Here is a 20,951-nt window from a genome sequence, read left to right on the forward strand (position 1 = left end):
TCTTTCAGCTACTTGGGGTACGGCTTATCCTCCAGGGTAGTCTAGCTGTAAGAGCTGAGACAAAGGGGACTGCACTGTCTCTGGAAACAGGGAAGACTAAGAGTACAGAGGCCCAGCCCCTTCAGAAGAAGCATGGCATAGACTTCAAGCTGAAGCATTTGTAGAAAGAAGTGGTAGAGACCCGCAGAAACTGCAGCCACCAACACTGGGCCAATTCTGGAGTTTGGGTTCTGGGCTGCTCAGTCCTGCTCTACAATTCTGGAGTTCAGGTTCTCTCAGAAAGGTTCCCTTCTGAGCCCAAACCTCTGCTGAGTCACATATGGTCCACAAGAGTCTCTAAAGAACACAGCAAAATAGAAAGTTCCCTGATCAGTTAGTCTACACAGCTCTTTCACCCCATTTATGACATCCAATCTAAAAAACACAATAGTTTTTAAAATCATAAAAGCTGGTTACAAACCTAATCAAAACACAAGTCACCACATTATTTAACATTCTACATGCAGGACTAACAGCACAGTGGGTTTCTCTGGTACAAGGAAGCTCCAGACTCATCTGAACCAAAGTCTACCAGTTACCTGTGCCCCTAGACAGATGACAGTATTAACAGATTAAGCAGGCAGATTAGAAAAAGCAAAGAGAACTCGAAATGACCATGATGGCGATTAACACCAAGCCCTCAACACTCAGGAGAGACAGTTCACACAGAACTGAAGAAAACGTTCTGTCCAGAGAAGAAAAGCCCTAGCATCACCTGGAGTACAACAAAAGCAAAGGGGCAGAGGACACAGAACTTGAGGAATGAAAGAAAATAACCCCTGAAGAGATAACACATATGACATGGCAGAATGAAGGAAAATACTAGTCTTCAGTGCTGGAAGCAACAGAGCCCAAGGATAGTAAGAAAGATGTTCACATGACACACCAGAGTTAGACCCTAACAGCAACCAGAGAGGACAGATCAGTAGCTGACTGGCTGCTAGGCCAAAGAGCTCCACATGCCAAGAGCTGCATCGCTAGCAAACTACCTTCTCAAAAGAAAAGCAGGGTCATCATCTGAAGACAAACATAAACCGAGCTTTTATTGTACACAATCAGTGAGCCTTATTATAAAGTCTTCCAAGGGATGAGACGGAGGAGGAAGGAATGTGCTGACATCTTCAGTAAGCGACAGTGAACAGCAGAAAGGATCAACCCAGGGCATCATTTACAGAGTGATGACTACTAAAACCAGGACATGCCAAATTTTAAACATATCAAACTGAAAGCACCAGGGGCAGCATGTCCAACAGGGGAAGAGGCCACAGAACATGATTCACCTATAATTCTGCTAAGTGAAGAGGGGAGAACACACATGCTTCTTGTGACTTCACCAGCACAGAAGCAATAAAAAAAAGTGGAAGGGAAAACAGTCCAAAGGAGAAAAGCCCCAAAAGCCTAAATTACAAAAGGGCAGGAAAAGAAGGGAGTAAGGGCAAGAAAAAAGGAAGTAATTCAATGCAGAAGAGAAAATAAGCCCTACCACACCTTTAAAGTCACAAAATTAAAATACTGAAAGGTGTCAGGTTCCCCAGAATTTAAGAGCAAGGGTAGCATTTCCTCAACAATTCTTTAGCCCAAAGACCAAAACTATGTCAATGAAAATGTGACTTTCCCTAGGCTAGAGAACATTTTTTAAGAACCAAGATGACAAGACATTACCTCATGAAAGGCGTCAGGATCCCCAGGATTGAAGAGCGAGGGTAGTTTTTCCTCTAGTCCTCGAACTATTTCTGGCCACACAGAATTCACCAAGAAATCATAGCCAGGAACAATAGCACCTTTCTCACTGTGGGACAAAAGCCAAGATTAGTCAGCTTACTCTACCCTCTACTTACCACACGGTGCTTAAATAAAGGCCCCCCAGCCTAAAGCTAAGTTTAACTGTTTTAAAGACTACTTTGTGTCTAGATTACTTCAATTTCACTTCTGGGTCTCAGTGTCACACTGATCCTGACTCCCCTGTCACCTCTTCCATGATCCTGTCAGGGAGAAGACAAAGTCATTGAATAAAAAGTTAACACTCTCCCACTCACAGGCCACCATCCAGACTCATAGCGTGGGAAATACCAGCCTAAAGTCAAGCATAGTGGCACAGGTCTGCTTTCTCAGCACTCAGGAGACTGGGACAGAAGAATTATGAGTTCCAGGCCAGTCTGGGTCACACAAAAAGACATGGTATCAAAAATAATAGCCTCATACCACAGGCAAAGCAACCTTTGCATTCAAGACACTTACTATAAACCATGCGAGTTTACTAACCTATCTGTTCCTAAAGTGCTGTGCTTTCATGTTCTAAGAATGGATTCAGTTCTAAAAAATCTATGACATTTCATGTAAAATCTTGGTCAAAGATCTTGATATAAGAGGATGCTAAGTTAATGTGTGTGCACTTTGTTTTCCAGTGTCTGGAACTAGGTACTGGATTTCTAATCTGTAAATTTAGCACCGAGATAAAAGCACACACTTCAGCTCACAAAGAGGTTTCTGTATGAAAGAGGTCAGCTGACAGTACAGGACCAGACAGTGGAGGGCCTCCTCCAGTATGCCGGGATGCTGCACCCTCCCCACAAGCACTGAGAAGCCCTGAGAACAGGGGAGAAGGTTCAGCATGCAGATCTGAGACCTGGAAGCCTGCTTGGGTCCTATGTTAGACAACAGAAGATGGGTCAGATGGCAATGGTTAAAGCAAACGATATTTACTGAAGAGTGGAAACTGACCAAAAGGAGGAGAACTAAAGACAGTCTCAGGATCAGTATACAACTTGCCAATTTCAATGCTGGACACTGGGGAGTAGCTGAATGGGAGAATGCCTTGCATGTACAAGATCCTGAGTTTAAGTCCAGTACCACAAAACCAGAAAATGCTTGTTTTGATTATGGAATGAAATTTGGACCATGAAAAGAACATACTTTCAGTTTAAACTGAACTTAGGAAGAAGGCAGCCCAGAAAAGGAAAATGGAGGGCTCCATTAAGAGACACAGCCTGAGTCGGCATTGCAGCACCTGCATTCATATCTGCCTTCCAGCAGCAGAGAGGAGCAGTAACGCACCAGGCTCACTATGGACTTGCTCACTAAGCCAGCCCTGGGGAGCACCTCAGGCTGAACTCTTCAACTTACCTTGACACAGCTCCTCCTGTGACTTCCCGGAGAAGGCGGCAGTGGTGAGGGACGAATTCCAGGAGCTTGTTATACATGAGTTGAAGGCCACTGGGATGAGACTCAACAAACTGTTCTACGATCACCTATAAAAAAGTGAACACAGCCGGGCGTTGGTGGCGCACGCCTTTAATCCCAGCACTCAGGAGGCAGAGGCAAGCGAATCTCTGTGAGTTTGAGGCCAGCCTGATCTACAGAACGAGTTCTGGGACAGGCTCCAAAGCAATACAGTGAAACCCTGTCTCAAAAAACCAAAAAAAAAAAAAAAAAAAAAAAAAAAAAAGAGTGAAAACTATTTTAAAATAGCACTTAAAAGAAAAACATAGATACTACTACGAAGGTGGGAGGGGAAACTTGGGCACTCTTCTTTTCAGCTGTTATTGACTCATTAAGAATCAGCTGGCCTCCAACTCACAGAGATCAGCCAGTCTGGACCTCCACAGTGCTGGGATTAAAGGCGCGTGCCACCACCCAGATCAGCTGCATATTTTTAAATAGTAAAACCAGACTGGTTGCATTCAGAACCGGTTGCTATCTGTAGCTGTAGCTCTGACTTGATGTGGGGAAGGAGGAGGCTAGGTGGCAGACACTGGCCTGAGACTGAAGAACCTGCTTCCTGTAGATTAGGTCTAGATTAGAACAAGGGGTTCATTACAGTTCCTTGCAGCCTGACCCTGCCCTCTTTGATCATTATTAGGCTTAGGGTAAGATATAAGGCAGACAAACGAAAATATATTTCATTTTAATATTTTATTTTTGGTTATAAGGTTGAAACTGTAAGTTTTAAAAGTAAGGGGATCAGGCTGGAGAGATGGCTCAGCGGTTAAGAGCACTGACTGTTCTTCCAGAGGTCCTGAGTTCAATTCCCGGCAACCACATGGTGGTTCACAACCACCTTGAATGAGATATAGTACCCTCTGCTGGCCTGCAGGCAGAAGGCTGTATACACAATAAATAAATAAAATATTTTTTAAAAAAGGGGTGATAATTCACTTAATGCTATCTTTAAATGAAAAATGTCTTCCATAGACTCATATTTGAATACTTGGTTCCCAGAGGTAGAGTCTTCACTATGGATGAGCTTAGAGGGCTTACAGCCTTACCATATTTCCTGTTCCTGCTCTCTGTTTCCCATATACAGATAAAAATGTGATCACCCAGCTTTCTGCTCTTGCCAACTCTTGCTAAGCCTTCTCTGCTATTACTAATTCTATCCCTCTGGAACTGTAAGCTAAAATAAACTCTTCCTTAAGTTGATTTTGGTCATGATGATTTACCACAGCAACAGAAAGCAAACTAATAACACTTGATGTCCCACAAACTTCAAATGCTTTTTTCTTCAGCACTCCAGATTGAGTTCAGTGAAAGGCACAGGCTTGTATCTGTAACTGAGAAACCCTATTTACTGGTAAATGCCAGTACAGTTTGTTCTCTTCCCTCCAGAGACAGCTGCAGAGTGTAACAAGATAAAAATGTGGGAAACTGAAAACTTATTTTAGCAATTCTAAGCTTGTTCAGGATTACAATGAATCTCTATACTTAATCTCAAAGCTGTACAGTAGCAGGTTGAAAGATAGGTCCCCCTGAGAGATCAGCCAAACATCAGCCATCACAAAAGCTGGCCGTTCCCAGCAGAACACACAACTCCTACCTGATAGCTAATCCAACGGGTGAAGGACATTTCCCTAGGTGTCCCACTGTCAGATGATGTGAAAGTCCTTCATCTCTGATTCCCGCCTTCCTAGTCCTGACAATTCCTCCCTGTTTCTCAAGCCTCGACCAGTATCTTCCATTCCTTAAAGAGCTGTGGATGCATAACCTGCCTTCCCTTGCTCATGCCTCACTGCTCTGGACTCTGCAGGTGCTGTACCACTTGTTTGCTTGTCTATTCTACCTACAAGACTAGTGGTTGCTTTCTAGTGGCTTAACTGGGTATGATTCATCATCTAACAGAGCTAAAATGTTTTGGCTCATGCCTTCTTCCTGGGTGAAATTAAGCCCAGAAAAGAAGGCATATCCTAGTTGTATCATAAACACCCACCAAAATGCACTTAATTCCAGTTACCAACTGTGCAGCAGGACCCATTCCTAGCTAGCATGCAGATCAAGCTCCTTGTATCTCTGGTGTATCCATCTCTACCCCATGTGCTGCAAAGGCAGCACAGCATGGCTCTGTATAAGCTCCCCACACCAGAAGCACATACCTCATCGACATATGGCTTTACCAGGATTTGGCCAACCAGAGCTTCTGCGTCCCGAGTCTTGTCAATGGTGGCATAAGTACGCAGGCAGTGCCGGATGATGTCCACATTAGAGGTCTGCAAGCCTTCCAGCAGGAGGCCTTCTAGAGATTGCTGCAACATTGCTGTGATGCCAGCTATGCGCTGTGGGAAGCCGTCAGAAAGCTCGTATCACAATGGTTTCCAAACTTCAAATGGCTGTACATAACACTGGTGCCTGACCCCACAGAAGGCAGAGTGTGGTCATTTAAAAGGGGAACCTGTCTGGGGTAACAGCCTATCTCCTCCCATGACATTTCTCCAAGTAGACCACTGGCTCAGGAAAGAAGAATTTACAGAGACAGTCAGAATGAGAAAATGTCATTTTCTTCTGAAGCTACAAGGTAAAGTGGTTTCTGACAGACATTGTAGATTTAAAGCTCAGCCAATGGGCTGGTGAAATGGCTCAGCCATTAAGAGTACTTGCTGCTCTTGTAGAGGACCTGAGTTCAGTTCCTAACACCCACAGTGAATGACTTAAGCCACCTCTAACTCTAGTTCCAGGAGACTTCACACCCTCTTCTGGTCGCTATGGACATCTGCAAACACACATGATTTACAGCCACCTCTAACTCTAGTTCCAGGAGACTTGACACCCTCTTCTGGCCTCTATGGATATCTGCAAACACATATGCATGCACTCAAGCAGGCACACAGAGACTAAATGGTTAAAAAAAAAAATCTCAGTCTGGGGATTTGAGAAAATTCAATGTTATCTGTGCCACATGGTGTCAGATTCAGAATGTGACTCTTACAACTTAGAGAAGGTGAGTTAAGTCCACAGAATCTGCAGTCAATGACACTTGGAAAATAGGAGCCCCAAATCAAAACCCAAGCCTAGTGTCAACATCCTGTAACTCACAATCAGTGCCAGGCATGCTGCTAACCACTGAATAAGATTCTCTGTAAACCAGAGCCCAAGCCCAACTCATACTTACGGGTCTCACTTTGTCCAAAAGGGGCATGCCCTTGCTTTGCACAGCATGAAACTGAAGCTGGTTAAATTCTGTGGCAATTCTCTCCAAAACCTGTCCAGTCAAGAGTGGGCTGGGGGAGACAACAAGGGAGAATTTCACTGTAAAGCTGTTGCTTTTCCAGGGAATAATATAGCACCTGACTGGCCATATGGGTCTAAATCGGAGTACTCAGCTTTCAGACAGTGGTGCTTGACTTTGAGACAGCAGCAACCTTGCTACAAGGGCAAAATCAACCTTTGTGCCATCCGTCTGTCTCCTCCAAATGGCATACCCAGACCATTCCAGCCTCAGTGGGCTATTGGTAAAGTGCATGTAACTGTTGCTGCTAGGCTGCAAGCCACAGGACCAGAGGTTCACAGGGTGCTATGTGCAGACCACCTTCTCTAAGCCCGCTCCCAACTGCCCTCACTGTCCCTGCTTGGACTGTATGTCTCTCTCCTACTGTAAGCCCTGAACACTTGCTCATCCATCTTCTTCTGAAATACCTCTGATACTTCTGAAACACCAAATACTTTTGTCACTTTAATAGTAGCAATAAATAAAATTTCTTAAGTATCTTCCCACTTAAATAATAGCTTAACGTTATGTGACCAATAGCTGATTCAGCACCCTTTATGTGCTGTCGATCCTAGAGAGAAGGCATTCGGTGTGTGGCTGCCACAGAATACAATGCAAGTGCCTATCCCCTAAAACACGCTGTAAAGTACCACTACCACTCAAGGACAAGAATGACCAGCAAGGGAGAAATGTATTATTTGATGGAGAAATGTGAGCTGGTAAAAATGTGGGAAACATCACAGTGAGGACATTGGACTGCCTGGCGCTGCACTGTCAAATCAAAACTAGTTCAGAGTGGAGGCGAAAGGCTGCCCAGCAGATGCTCCTGTCTTTAGTGTCTGCAGCTCTTCTGCTGGAGTTTAGGGTTGTTTATGTGTAGTGTCTAAACACCCCTCAGCCTGACTACTCACTAATTTGCCCTTGCTTCCCCTTTGCTACAGTGACAAATACTGATCTGAGCTAAGCAAAGCTCCCAGAGGTGATCCAGAGTAAAGCAGGCACAATGAATGTCACAGGTGTAGCTCATCACCAGGGCAGCTAGAAGCCCACTCTTCCCTAGGGCACTGCCTGGCACCTTTGTTGGGAGTCTACCAGCAACTGACACTGGTAGTAAGGACTGGCCCCTGATGCCGGGCACCTTACAGTCTGACAGGAAAAGGACTCAAGCCAACCAATAGCTTCTGTTCATGGTGGATGTCTGCAAACCCAATGGCAGAAGGGAGGTGGAGATCAGGGGAGGCTTACTATGGTAACTTCTGTGTGTACTGATGCAGAATTGTAGGAAACTTGCAAGAGCAGAAGACATCAACAGTATGCAGACGGCAGAGCAAATGAAATGACAAGCCTCCCCACCCTTTTAACTTCTACGTGCATCTAGTACAGTGCTACCCCACCTTCCACACCTGGTGCATGTTTTGAGTGAATGTGGAAACACGCTAAGTGAACTCAAAGGGAGGTGGCAATGCAAGAGACGCCCTCAGTAAGACGACGGGGTCTGGACACTGGGCTCAAGCCTGGGTCCTGCTGCAGTCAGGGAGCCACAGCTCTGGAGAATGCACAAGTGATGAAGGGAGGCTTGGGGATTTGAATTCCCACAATGACTAAGCACAAGAGAACCTGAAGGATCGTATGGCAGAGGCGTGCACTGAAAGGGTGGGAGGCCAGGTCTAAATCCGGCAGAGGAGAAAGAGAGGAAGCAGATACAGCCATGACACACCCTAGTGCACAATGGGGAGATAAGCAAACACTGAGAACTGCTCCACCAAGATTCCAAGCTGGCACTAGAGTGGAGGAGGGGTGGGTTCTAGAGACAAGAAAGGGAAGGAAAGGGAAAAGAGAGCAGTTTCACCCTAGCCAGCAGGAGAAAGAGCACAAGCACTCATTTCCTCAGATAAAGGAGAGTGGAGCTCTCCGGCCTTGGAGAAAGTGGGGAAGAACACAAGAGTCAATTTTTCACTCGATAGTGCACATGTCTGAAGAATGGCTGGAGGGGCTTTGGAAAAGCTCATATGCCGCTGACAGTTCAGTGTCCCTGGTAAGGTTACATGAGGACTCCCAGGGTATGTATTAACAACAGAGTTCTCAGACTACACCCTGGATTGAGCAGAAATGAGAGGAAGGGCAGCAGAACAGGTGTCCAGGAAGGAAGCTTGGGGTAGGCATCAGGTGCTGACTGAGGACAGATCAGGAAGGACTATCACAGCGTGGTGCAGGCAAAGCCAAGCCAATACCACTGGCCCCTCAGCATCCATCCACCAAATGCTGGGATTATAGGCAGGTGCCACCACAGCTGGCTGAGTCACTTTTAAAACAGTAAATCAGACTCAGATATTCTTTGTTTTCCAGAAATAAGTCTCACTCTAAAAAGGTTTAGCCTGGACGTGAAGTACTTAGTGAAAATACTCACCTGCTTGCTTCTAGTGAAGATGCATCTGTAGAATTTTGAGAGTTTAAGATTTTTTCAATTTTCTCAACTGATCGAATAACTTGTATAAGTCTCAAAACACTCATCTATAAAAAGGATACCAAATAAAAACAAAAAATCAGTTTATCAGGGTGTTGAGAGGCAAAGATCAACATTATACATTTTAAATATTCTTACATAATCCTGAATTCCCAAGAATATAAACTCCTTTTTTACTTTTCTGCAGTGAAATTTCAAAAATCTATTATAAGATTATATTAAATAACACAAAATAAGATGGCAAGCTATCTTGCCAGCCCTTATACTTTTCTTAGGATACGTTTTCATGTTTTTTGTTTCTAATATACTCATCTTCTTCTACTGCATGAGCACAGCACACCTACACACCCAAGAATCAGTTCATTACAGACACTTATTACAAAAGTTCACAGAAGGACAAAGGGAGACACGTGGTACAATGAGATGACACCCAGGCTCCCCAGAATACTGAGCTGCTGGCAGAAACTGAGCTTCTGTCTCTCAAAGTGCACAAGAACACCCTCGGTGCTAGGGACAAATGGCATGCTTGCTAAGCTTCACTGTGGGGTGCCAGTATTTAACTTATTTAGTCTAGTGATCACTCAGGCACGTCTTCAATTATGTCTTCCTTCAATAAGTCAGTAAGTGATGAACATGAAAGGAGAGGCTGGGAGGGGTGTTTGTAGCATGTAACACATCACTTTAAAACATTATTGCTACTCCTCTCACCTTATTCACAGACCAGGCATAAGAACACCTAGGTAGGGGGAGGGTCTAGGCCCTGCCCTGGATGAAATGACAGACTATGGACACCCCCATGGAGGGCCTCACCCTCCCTAGGGAAATGAGGGGATATTGGGGGGATTGGGGAGAGGGCACAAGAGGAGGGGAGGGAAATGGAGAGGGACCTGGAACTGACTTGTGAAGCAACCTTGTTTCTAATTTAAATTTAAAAATAAATAATAAAAATTAAAAAAAAGAACACCTAGGTTCTGCCCTTAATGGCTGCACAGACAAGGTGATGCCATCATGCTCTTCTTGTAGAGTACCCTGAAAGAAACCACATGCCCCACAGTAGGCACTAGACCGAACCAAGGTTGAGGTATAGACACCACAGCATACCTTTTTCTTCCTAATGTCTTCTTGCTTAGACATTCGTTCATCTACTGCCAGAATTCCTTCACTGACAGATGACCTAAGACTCTTGAAAATAATAAAGAAAATGTTTTGCAAAAATGAAGTGTAACATTATAAAACTGACACATTCAATTCTATCTCATAAGACTTAGTATACCCAGGCCAATATTCAGACATCAACAAAGATTACAAAGCATGAGACAGAATAACAGTGAGGCACCCAGGAAATGGAGGCACAGTGACATACAAAGCCAAGGTCATGGTAGACTAGTGACAAAAAAGGTAGCATACAGGAGACATCACAGACAGCTGGAGTGGAGAAAGGACAATCAAAGCCTGTGTATGTCAGCATCTGGGATTTAAGACATGGAGCAGACCCTGAAAATCTGCAGGCAAGCACAGGGAAGTTTTAGAAGGCCAAAGGAATGAGGACAGCCCCGTGCAGGGTGTGCAAGGCACATCCTGGTATCTGCACACTTTCCTTTCAAGAGAAGGATAAACTGGAGGTGGTGTTGGCTTCTTGGGTAGGCTAGAATCTATACAAGAAATATGAATAAAGCATCTTAAGAATGGGAAAATTCAGGAACCAAGAAGCCAGAAGCAAGAGACTAGAAGAACAGAGAGAAACACAAAACATATCCAGAAGCTACTGAATTAGGTCAACCAAGACATCAGCATCCACACTGCTTGTGAGTTCAAAGCCTAGCTATGGAGGTTAACACCTGCCACAGGCCTCCTTCCTGGAGGACACCTGACACTGACACCATTTCCTCAACACTGTACATGTAACCAAGTCCACCTGCCACTTGTCTAAGGTTTTTCAAGCTAATGTGATACACACAGGTCACCTTGGGACAGGAAACCAAGCTCCACAGTACCAAAGGGCCTGGCAGTCAGGGGACCTGAGACACCTGTGGGGTGGACCAGGAGGCAAAGACCAGGTGGCACAGTGACCTACTGACATGATACCAAACTCCCCTGCAATGTTCACCCAGAAGTCCATCCCCTTGCACAGTACGTCAGAGAAACATTACAACTCTTGTGTGAGAATATTCCATTAAACTGGTATCATCCTTTAGTTGCTTCAGGGTTAAAGGAGCTCTGTGGGCAGGGTAGATGTTGCAGTTTAAGAGAAGCGGTGCTCAAGAGAAAGACGCCATGAGAGAGGGTTCAAGCAGAGGGGTTTTTTTTTATTAGGGAAAGGGATCATAAAAAGGGGAAAGGGGTGGGGAGAGACCAGCCTCTGGAGAAAGGAGCAGCAGGAGAGAGGAGAGAGGAAAGAGGGAGACAGAGGGGGACAGAGGGGAAGAGAGGAGAGAGAGAGAGAGAGAGAGAGAGAGAGAGAGAGAGAGAGAGAGAGAGAGAGAGAGAGAGAGAGAGGGAGGGAGGGAGGGAGAGGGGAGGGAGGTGGGCAGGGCCCTTTTAAAAGGGAACATAGTGACTATGCACAGGTGATGCTCTTAGTAGCTGCAGCTGAGGGTGTATCCTGTCAGAACCCCAAGGACAGGACAGTACAGATCCCTGAATACTAACAGCAGGAACCTAACCACACATCATTTATCACCTGGGAAAATACTCATAAAACAGCAAATGCTTAGGATATAAGCCAGCTCTGATCAGTGAATGGTCACTGACAGATTGAGTCTCCACCTTCCCCTCCTCCAGTCACTTTAAAGCCATCTACTTGAAGATGGCTTTACACCAGTCATGTTGTAGACGGCAATATCCCATGCTAAAAACAGAGAATAATTTATCTGCAACTCTAACTACTGACCATTCCAAAACAACAAATCGACAGACTAGAATTCTTGGATCCCTAAGCAGACAGACATATCATGCTTTATGCTAAACTATTTACTAAGTGGGGGAACTTACCAGAACCTCTTCTCGTAATTGTCCCAAAGGCACAGAAAGCTGGTTGAGGGCTCTGTCCATGCCGACCTAGAGGCAAAATCATGACAGCTCAAAATCATCAGTCCTAATCCAGTGTAACGATCTGTGTAACGATCGAAGTATCCATGATCACTGTTGGCAGAGTACAGAAACGATTGTGGCTAGACATGTAGACCATGAGAATAAGGAAGTCAGAATACATAAAAGCCTCCTTACATACAACTTATCTTTGGATGATTTGGGGGTTTTTTTGCGATACTATGGTGAACTGAATGTAAGTGCTCACCACTGAAGCCCTGGCCCCCAGTGTAAGTTTAATGACAAAAGATTTTAATCAGAAGTGACTGTTATCTGAAAGTGATGATTTTTAACTGGCTGGTGCCAGAGTCTGATGAAGGACATCTCACCTAAACTCTGTAACTCTTGGGGGAAAGTCAAATTAAACACAATGGAAATAAAACTTTCTAAATTTCTAATTCTACTGGAACAGTCATCTTAGTAACTATAACACATTCACAACACAAACACAGTTCATTCATTTTCATGTTTCTTAAAAGTCCCAAAGGTTGTACTTTCTATATTCCTTTAGGCAAACATTTAAAAGCAAAATAAAATATGAACAAGATTTTAAAAAACAAACAAAAAGAACTGTTTCAGAGTCTTAAAACTGAGCATTGCTTTGCTGCTCTGGTAAATAGCTGGCCTCCTGAAAATCAGTGCTGATCCTGCTTCTTGCTAGCATATGCATGCCTGTCATGCCAAGAGTGGCTGTCATGTGATCTGGCAGACTAGCCTAATCAGTGGAACTTCCTGTGAACCTGTCAGCACCCAACAAAAATGGCTCCTTGCTGCCCCTCCCTTCACTATAATCACAGCTAATATCCTGTATCTACTCAAGAATAATCAAGGGGCTGGAGAGATGGTTAAGAGGTTAAGAGCACTGACTGCTCTTCCAAAGGTCCTGAGTTCAATCCCCAGCTATCACATGGTGGCTCACAGCCATCTATAATGAGAATGAGATCTGGTGCCCTCTTCTGGCATGCAGGCAAGAATGGAGGCAGAATACATAATAAATAAGTAAATCTTTTTTTAAAATTACATATCAAATAAAATTCTATAAAAAAAGAATAATCCATCCACATTGGACACGATACACACCTATAATCCAGCACCCCAGAGACAGAGGACTGCTGCAAGTTTGTGGCCAGCCTAGGCTGCACAGTTCCAGGACAGCCAGGATGACAGATTAAAGCCCTGTTTTAAAAGTCAGGCATGGTAGCACACACTTTAATCCAGCCCTTGAGAGGTAGAGGCAGAAGGATCTCTGAGTTTCAGGCCAGCATAATCTACATATAGAGTGCCAGTACAGCCACAGCTATAGAGAGGGACTCTGTCTCAAAAACAACAAAAATAAAAGACCATCTCAGGAAAACCAAAAATACAAAGAGAATAATAAGGTCACAACAGATTTATGTGAGCAAGAACTAAAATAAAAAACACCATTCAAGTTTAGGTCTTCTGTGACTAACATTAATAAGCGTCTGAACCCTGAAACTATTTGATTTCTAAAATACTGTACTTTTTAAAAAATGATTTATTTTTATTTCATGTGCATTCATGTTTTGCCTGCATGTATATCTATGGGAAGTTGTTGGGTCCCCTGAAACTGGAATTACAGGCAGTTATGAGCTGCCATTTGGGTGCTGGGAGTTGAACGTAGGTCTGCTGGAAAAGCAGCCGGTGCTCTTTACCTCTGAGCCATCTCTCCAGCCACTAAAATACTGTACTTTTAAGAACCAACCCACACAAAAGAGGATCTATGTATCACACCAGTGGTAGGGACTATGGAGGGAAGCTCACCAGGTTTGTTGAGAGGTTGACAAAGTCCGCATAGTCCTTGTTGATGAGCTCCACCATGGCTGTTTTAAGCAGCTTGTAATACAACTCCAGGTCATCTCTCAACTCTTCCAGCTGCACCCGCTTCCTGCAGTCAGACACAAAATGATCCACGTCGAAATCCTCCTGGAAAGAGCAGGAAAGCCAAGTTACTGGTACATGAAGACAGGAGGAGGAAAGAGCCGTCCTACCACTCATAAGGCTGGTCGGTCCAGAGCCCTTTCTGGTCACATGCTGTGACAGAGGTACCTGTCCACTCACGAAGGTGTCCAGAAGGGCTAAGGGCAGTCTCCTTGTAGTCTTAGTCTACAAGGAATTTAAGTTTCAAAAATGATACAATTCAGTAAAGGCTCTTCTAAAAGCAGAAGCAGCTTTCCTCTCTTAACCTCCTAAATATTAAATGGTCAGTGTCAAATTTTCAATAGACTATGAAAAACAGCAAAGAAAGAAAAAAGAAAATCTTCATGCTTTATAAGATATACACCACTGATCTATTTGACACTATTTAACGTTGTGCTTCATATGTTCTAGACCTTTTTTTATACACACGTGCACCTGCACAATGCACCTGTTTCTCTCCAGACAACACCACCCCTCCAGTGTATTTCATGACACACTTGAGTGGGCAATGGCATGTCCACACCATGGGCTTCCATGCACCAGGTATGGAGGCCAGCACTGCCTACTGTGGTCCCTCAGGCTAGCCATGCTCTTAGCCTCTCCTCATAGCATCAGCAGCTCGTGGTAAGCTGGCGCACTCACAGCTGGCAGGTTAGTATCCACACTAACTGCTAATGAGCTTCCTATTAGCGGAGCTGCCTCATCACCAAGATTCAGGTGTAATGGTTCCCAAACTTGTTAAGGCCCCAAAACACATTATTAAAGTCACATAATTCCATTAAAAACTGTATAAATCAAAACAATATGACTGAAAAAAAAGACTGAGGAAAGACTGGAAACAGGCAATTTACAAAGCCAAAACTTACTGAATCGCATCTGGGTGACATAAACCCAGCAGGGCATGAGGTGAGAAAGTCACAAACCCAGAAGACTCTACAGCAGATCCCTTGCGAATGCCCACAGGTTCTCATTCCACCAAGAGAAACAAAGTGAATATAAAAGAGACCAGACTGAATAGAACCAGAAGATTAATTTCAGAGTCATACCAGTGAAGAACAAATGAATAATACATAGCTATCTTAAAACAAAATATAAAGGTCTGTATACGCCATTTCTTCAGGTACCAGTTAAAACTTAAGTCAACCAACCAAATACCTGCTATGATCATATAGACAAAAAGGCTTCCTCCCAAACCAAAGCATCATTGCCACCTATGGAAAAGCCATCTGCTTCTCCATCTGCAGCCACAATCAGCCTGGATGGTTGGGGGAGCATGGCCACAACCCCAGCATTGGTATAAGCAGGTATATGACCTTGGGCAAGACACTATGACAAGTGAACTATCTTATACTAAGTGACTTCTTCAGGGTTGCTTGTTGTCACAGCAAAGCTACCGGATGTAGAAACAAAGGTATTCTAAGAAATTTGGTTTTATCCTAGATCTTAGCCAGAAGACTAAGAATCAATAGTAACTTGGATTACTAAAGCAATAGAACCAAGAGTTCAAGGCCAGCTTGGGCTAGACAGCTAATCATTGTTCAAAAAGAAAAAAAGCAAAGGAAGAGATTATCTGGTCTGCATGGTCAAGCAAAAAGAAGGGTCTAGCTGACTATGCTAGAGCTGTGCAGGGGGTGATGGGACCAATGACAACTTGCTGTGATGTTGAGAGTGAGAGATACAATGGTTGAGACAGTCAAGTTGACAGGATGAAGAGCCACTTAGGAGACAAATCTCTGGACATGTCTGCGAGGGGTTTTCTTGACAAACTGAGCACTGGTGTTCATCACTCTCTGCCTCCTAACTGCAGGTGCAAAGTGACCACCCAGCTGCCTTACGTTCTGCCACCACTTTTCTCTGCCTTAATGGACTAACTGGATCTCCTCAAACTGTAAGCCGAAACAGACCCTTCCTTAAGCTGCTTTTGGTCAGGTATTTGGTCATAGAAATGAGAAAACCAATACAGTAGGGCACCAATGACAACTCTCCGGCCAAAAACTATGTGTGACTGGAACTAACTGAGGTAGAGAAATGAGTAGAAAAGTAGAACCAGGCGTGGCGGTCTGAATGAAAATGGACCCTATAGACCCACAGGGAGTGGCACTATTAGGGGGTATGGCCTTGTTGGGATAGGTGTGTCACTGTGGAGGCAGGCTTTGAAGTTACATGTGCTCAAGCTACACCTAGTGCTCAGACTCCTTTTGCTGCCAGAGGGTCAAGATGTAGGACTCTTAGCAGCTTCTCCAGCCTCGTGTCAGCTTGCATGCCATGTTCCGCCATGATAACTATAAGCCATTCCTAATGAAAGGTTTTCCTTTATAAGAGTTGCTGTGGTCATAGTGTCTCTTCACAGCAACAGAAACTCTAATTAAGACACCAGATAACAATAGTCATCAGAGAGACTTCATACAACAACTGGTGGAAACAGATGCAGAGACCCATAGTCAAACATTAGGCCTAGCTCAGGGATTCCTGCTAAAGAGAGGGAGGAAGGATTATGGGGTAGAGGACAAGGACAAGAAAACACCCGCAGAATTAATTCACCTGGGCTCACAGGAGCTCACAGAGACTTATCCAACAACCTGGGAGCCTGCATGGGATTGACCTATGACCTAGGTTCTCAGCATATTTGTTACAGTTGTGTAGCTTGGTCTTCTCGTGGGTCTCCTAACAGTGGGTGCAGGGGCTGCTCTGATTCTTTTACTGCCTTCTGGGACCCTATTCTTCATGCTGAGTTGCCTTGACCAGCCTTACTATCAAGTCGCTTAGTCTGTCTGTACCTTGATATGCCAGGTTTTGTCAGTATTCATGGGAGGCCTGCCCTTTCCTGAATAGAAATGGAGGAGGAATGGATGGCATGAGGGAGGTAGAAGGGAGGTGGGGGGAGGGACTGAGAGGAGAGGAGGGTGGGAAAGGTGGCTGGGATGTAAAATAAATGGATGGATGGACAGACAGATACATAGATACACAGACAGACAGACGACAGATGGACAGATCCAGGTGGGGGAAAAAAGGACGCCAGGTAAGTCTGAAAGCCACCACTGACCGAGTACAGTTTCTGAACCCGTACATTCTTCCTCTTACCATGCTCAACAACCAAACACACCTTTCCATCCTTGTCTCTTCAAGTCTAGACTTGCAGTTGGCACATGGTAGGTGGTCAATGAATGCCAATGGGTAAGTAGACAATTGCTATCATTGCGTTAGCAAGTTGTCACCATGGCAATCTAATAACAGTTTTCAAACAAATGACTGTAATTCATGTAGTCTCAACTCTCCTAATGTGTATCTGAAATCCTAACCTTGTAAAAAAAGAATCTAGGCCTCTGCAAAATATGTTGGATAAGATACAAATATATAATCTGGGTAGCAGGCACTCCTCCCGCCCTTTCTGCCTCCAAACCAACTCATAAAATGTTTCTTTAAAGGAAACACAAATAACGAAGGACCTTAACTTCTGGCTCCACCTAGAAAAACCAACATTGCACACAGAATGGCTGTTCTTTCTACAACTGAACGGTCACATTAACAGAACTACACATGGCTTGGCACACTCACAGGTCTGACAGTGTGAAAACAGCAGGGAAGCGACAGCAGCCCAGCCAGTCACTCCCCCAGTGTGCCCCACACTGTTTCACTCCTTGCATTTAGTGCCATCTACTTTCTGATGCTGCATTTAACAGAGCATCATGTCAGTGTGAGGAGGACACCGTAGGTAATGAGGCAGAAAGGCCCCTGGCCCGAGGCATGCGGGAGGCCCGAGTTAAGAAGTGAACACCCTGCTGCTTTCCCACCCAAGGACAGAATAGCCATGATCCCGGGTGAGTTCCTTCTTCCAGACACCTATCCCCACTGCGTACCTTTTGCTCTCCTGTCCTCTTTGCACGGTAGCTTTCAGTCATGGCATGGAACACCGCTCTCTGAATCATTCTTTCAAGCATCCTATTTGAACTCATTTACTAGGCTTACTGCTCTGGAACAGGACCAGAGTTTGGCTCCCAGCACCCAGCACCCAGATGGCAGCTCACCAGAACCTGTAGCTCCAACAGTCTTCTGGCCTCTGAGGACTTCTGCAAACACTGTGCACATAAACTCAGGAAGGCAAACACACATACACATAAAATAATAAATCTTCAAATTACACTTGCTGCAGTGGCTTAGCAATGTCGCTACATAAAGAGTGCTTCATCCCTGGCTCCAGACACGCCTCTCACATATGAAAAAGTATGAGGGCATAGTAAAGACACATATAAATTAAACCCAAAAACCCACAGCTTTGATCATGCAAACTGAAAGCAAATACCAAAACAGAGCTAGGCCAATTAAGTCAGAGGGAAAAACTACCACGTAAAAGGAGGGGCACACGCACACTATCCTGTAAGATTTACACTCATTTGCTCACTATTTTAGGTGCCAAAAGAGACAAAATTTCTAACTTCCTAGCCTTGAAAGCAGCTTCGAAGTGATCCCTCAAATCTCAACCTTAACGGGCACAACCTGTAGACTCTCGACCCTTGGAGGGGCTTGAGACAAGAGGATCGAGACCTGCCTGGGCTACAATTCAAAACCCTGTCTCAAGAAAGGAATTGAATGTAAACATGTCTGGGGACTATTTTAAGTGGCAACAACGGGGGATACAACTAACACAGCAAACTCCTTCAGTTCCGCTCAAAGCCTGACCACCTTTCCTAGGCGAAAATTCTATCAGCAAAGTGTTTTCCGTTTGGATTTGTAAGCAGGGTCACTGCTGGGCTGCAGGGTGACGAGGCTGTCAGGCTCCAGCTCTTCAATGCCAGAGTGAAGTTCAGTCTGGACACCCGCGCCCCTTCTTCCCCGCGACCCTGCGACCGGCCCGAGCCTCCGGGAACCGCAGGGCCTCAGGGCAGGGCCTCCTCGACGGCGGACCTGCCGGGTGTCCCTCACCTTCATGAACTCGTCCTTATCAAAGCACAGCGTGTCCGGCCCGGTGGGCAGGTTCATCCTGCGTCTCTCCATCACGCCGACCGCCGCCCCTCAGCTCCAAGACTCCACTAGCAGGGAGGACGCAGGCGACACCGCAGGGGACGCGGCAGCACAGCCCCTGCACCGCGCTGGCCCCGCTTCCGCCAGTATGGCGGTGACGCGCGGCAGCCAATAGACGAGCGTCGCGGGCGGCTGCGCACAGTTGGCAGTAGGAGACGCTCTCCGGAGGCCGACGCTTGCTCCCTGGCGCTGCTGCCTCCGGTGGCGTAGAGCGGCACTGCAGCATCGCGCACGCGCCGACGCAGCTCTTAGAGAGAAATGTCAAGGACCAAAACAGTCCTGTTTTTTTCCCTCTAAGGTCAGTCCCAGAGCTGCCTACACACCCTGACCCCTGCCCTCTGAATTTCAGGTTACCCCAAACAGGAAATCGTCCCGCTAACTGAATATGGAGGTAAAATTTAGAGACCCAGTTGCTGGAGTCGGCTGTGGATGGGCATGCTTTCTTAAAATGACTCCGCGAAGTGTCTAGGGAAGATGTAAGTGAGAAGAGATACATGATTGTGGGGGAGAGGGGCAAAGAAATTTTTGTTTTCTTTTTTAACATTTTATTCTTCTTAGGAAGCCTTCCATCCACCAAGTCTAGGCAATGTGAAGTGACCATGCTCCAGTAACTCCAGCCTGTCCCTGGGTTCCCTCTACCCAGGGCACCACCTCCATGACTGTCATTGGAAGATATTGCTAGAACGCCCCCCAAAAACATCCTATTTATCAACTCCTCGCATGAAAGAACAAATAGACAAACAAAGCTATTCTTGTCAACCCAAAATATCATCTTTGCACCTAATAAAACGAACACAATGGAGGCCCCTGACTGTAATTCCAGAGTGGCAACTTGAAAGCATCAGGGGAGGGGCCCAGGCGCTGACTGAGAAAGAAACAAAGACTGCTGGGAAAGCTGTCTGGTTCCTAGAAGCGTGGAGCTAGAACTTGCCTTTTCTTTCTGACGTTGTCCTTCAAAGAAAGTAACCTGAACACGTACGGCCTAGTGTGCTAATCTTTGGGCTGCTAAAGGGACTCAGTGGCACAGAAGTCATGAGAGTTCTGGTGTCTGTTTGCTCTCCCAGGATTTGGTAGGGAGCAGGCTGGAGTCTGTCACCTGGACTGACATTCTGTCCCAACTCACCCCAACCCGGACAGCAGATCAACTTTGGTGCTAATGGAGGCTCCAACGGCAGTGGGAGAGGGTGAGACCAGGCCTGCCCGGGGACAGCGTGTTAATATCCAACCCAGAGCTGACACTCAACTGCATGGCCATTTTCTGCAGTGCAGGATCAATGAACAGCCTCTCTCCAGAGCTGGCTGCACACCTGCTGTTTGCCCTTACTCTTCTTGCTTGTGAGACACCATCAGGGGCCTTGCCAGCTTCCCACTGCCAGGCGCCTATGCTTGACATATGTGTCTCCTGTGTCACTGTCAGCGGGACTTGATTTGGAATCTCCTACAATACACACCTCCAGGCATGCTGAGACAGTGTTTCCAGAGACTGAAAACCGAGGGAGGAAGATCCGCCTTGAATGTGAGCTGTGCCATTCCTCAGGTGAGGCTCCCCAGCTGACCAAGAAGGGTAAGGCAAGCTGAGGGCTGGCGTTCATTCATGTCTCTCTGCTTCCTGACTATGGATGCCACAAAACCTGCCTGTGCTCCAGCCCCCAAGTCTTCCCTCCCAAGATGGACTGAATGCTCAGACTTCCTTTAGTTACTTACTGCGACATGTTTGGCCACAGCAACAAGAAAATTAATGACTGTACGTACCATCTCTAGTAATGATGCCTCTCGAATGGTACTTAAGGAAGAGTAATTAGGATGTGACTATGGAACCAAGTATTGGCAGACTTGGTAAGGGGTCACCATGCCTAGCTTCCTGTCCCCTCTCTGAGCTACATCTTTCCTCAAGAGATTTTACCCTGACACATTTTTCTGTCTCGTTAA

The 20,951-nt window shown here is 45.5% G+C and overlaps 1 protein-coding gene across 2 annotated transcripts in view; it reads right to left on the reverse strand.

Annotated features, from left to right (window-relative positions):
• The window catches only part of Cog2 (component of oligomeric golgi complex 2), a 33,151-nt gene extending 14,031 nt beyond the window's left edge, over positions 1-19,120 (reverse strand). Inside the window, exons 1-9 of one of the 2 annotated variants that reach the window (XM_005064671.4) lie at positions 18,924-19,120; positions 13,848-14,009; positions 11,970-12,035; positions 10,080-10,160; positions 8,922-9,025; positions 6,419-6,527; positions 5,406-5,585; positions 3,163-3,287; positions 1,702-1,828 (exon numbers count right to left, since the gene is read on the reverse strand). In XM_005064671.4, the coding sequence (XP_005064728.1) occupies positions 1,702-1,828; positions 3,163-3,287; positions 5,406-5,585; positions 6,419-6,527; positions 8,922-9,025; positions 10,080-10,160; positions 11,970-12,035; positions 13,848-14,009; positions 18,924-18,995 (1,026 nt within the window). In that variant the 5' untranslated portion in view covers positions 18,996-19,120. Of the gene's footprint in view, positions 1-1,701; positions 1,829-3,162; positions 3,288-5,405; positions 5,586-6,418; positions 6,528-8,921; positions 9,026-10,079; positions 10,161-11,969; positions 12,120-13,847; positions 14,010-18,923 lie in introns of those variants that run through there. The other variant, XM_013121029.3, reaches the window with a different exon arrangement.
• Positions 19,121-20,951: the final 1,831 nt, after the last annotated feature.

Source organism: Mesocricetus auratus, unplaced genomic scaffold (assembly GCF_017639785.1).
Source record: "Mesocricetus auratus isolate SY011 unplaced genomic scaffold, BCM_Maur_2.0 Super-Scaffold_100013, whole genome shotgun sequence".
NCBI classification, from domain to species: Eukaryota; Metazoa; Chordata; class Mammalia; order Rodentia; family Cricetidae; genus Mesocricetus; species Mesocricetus auratus.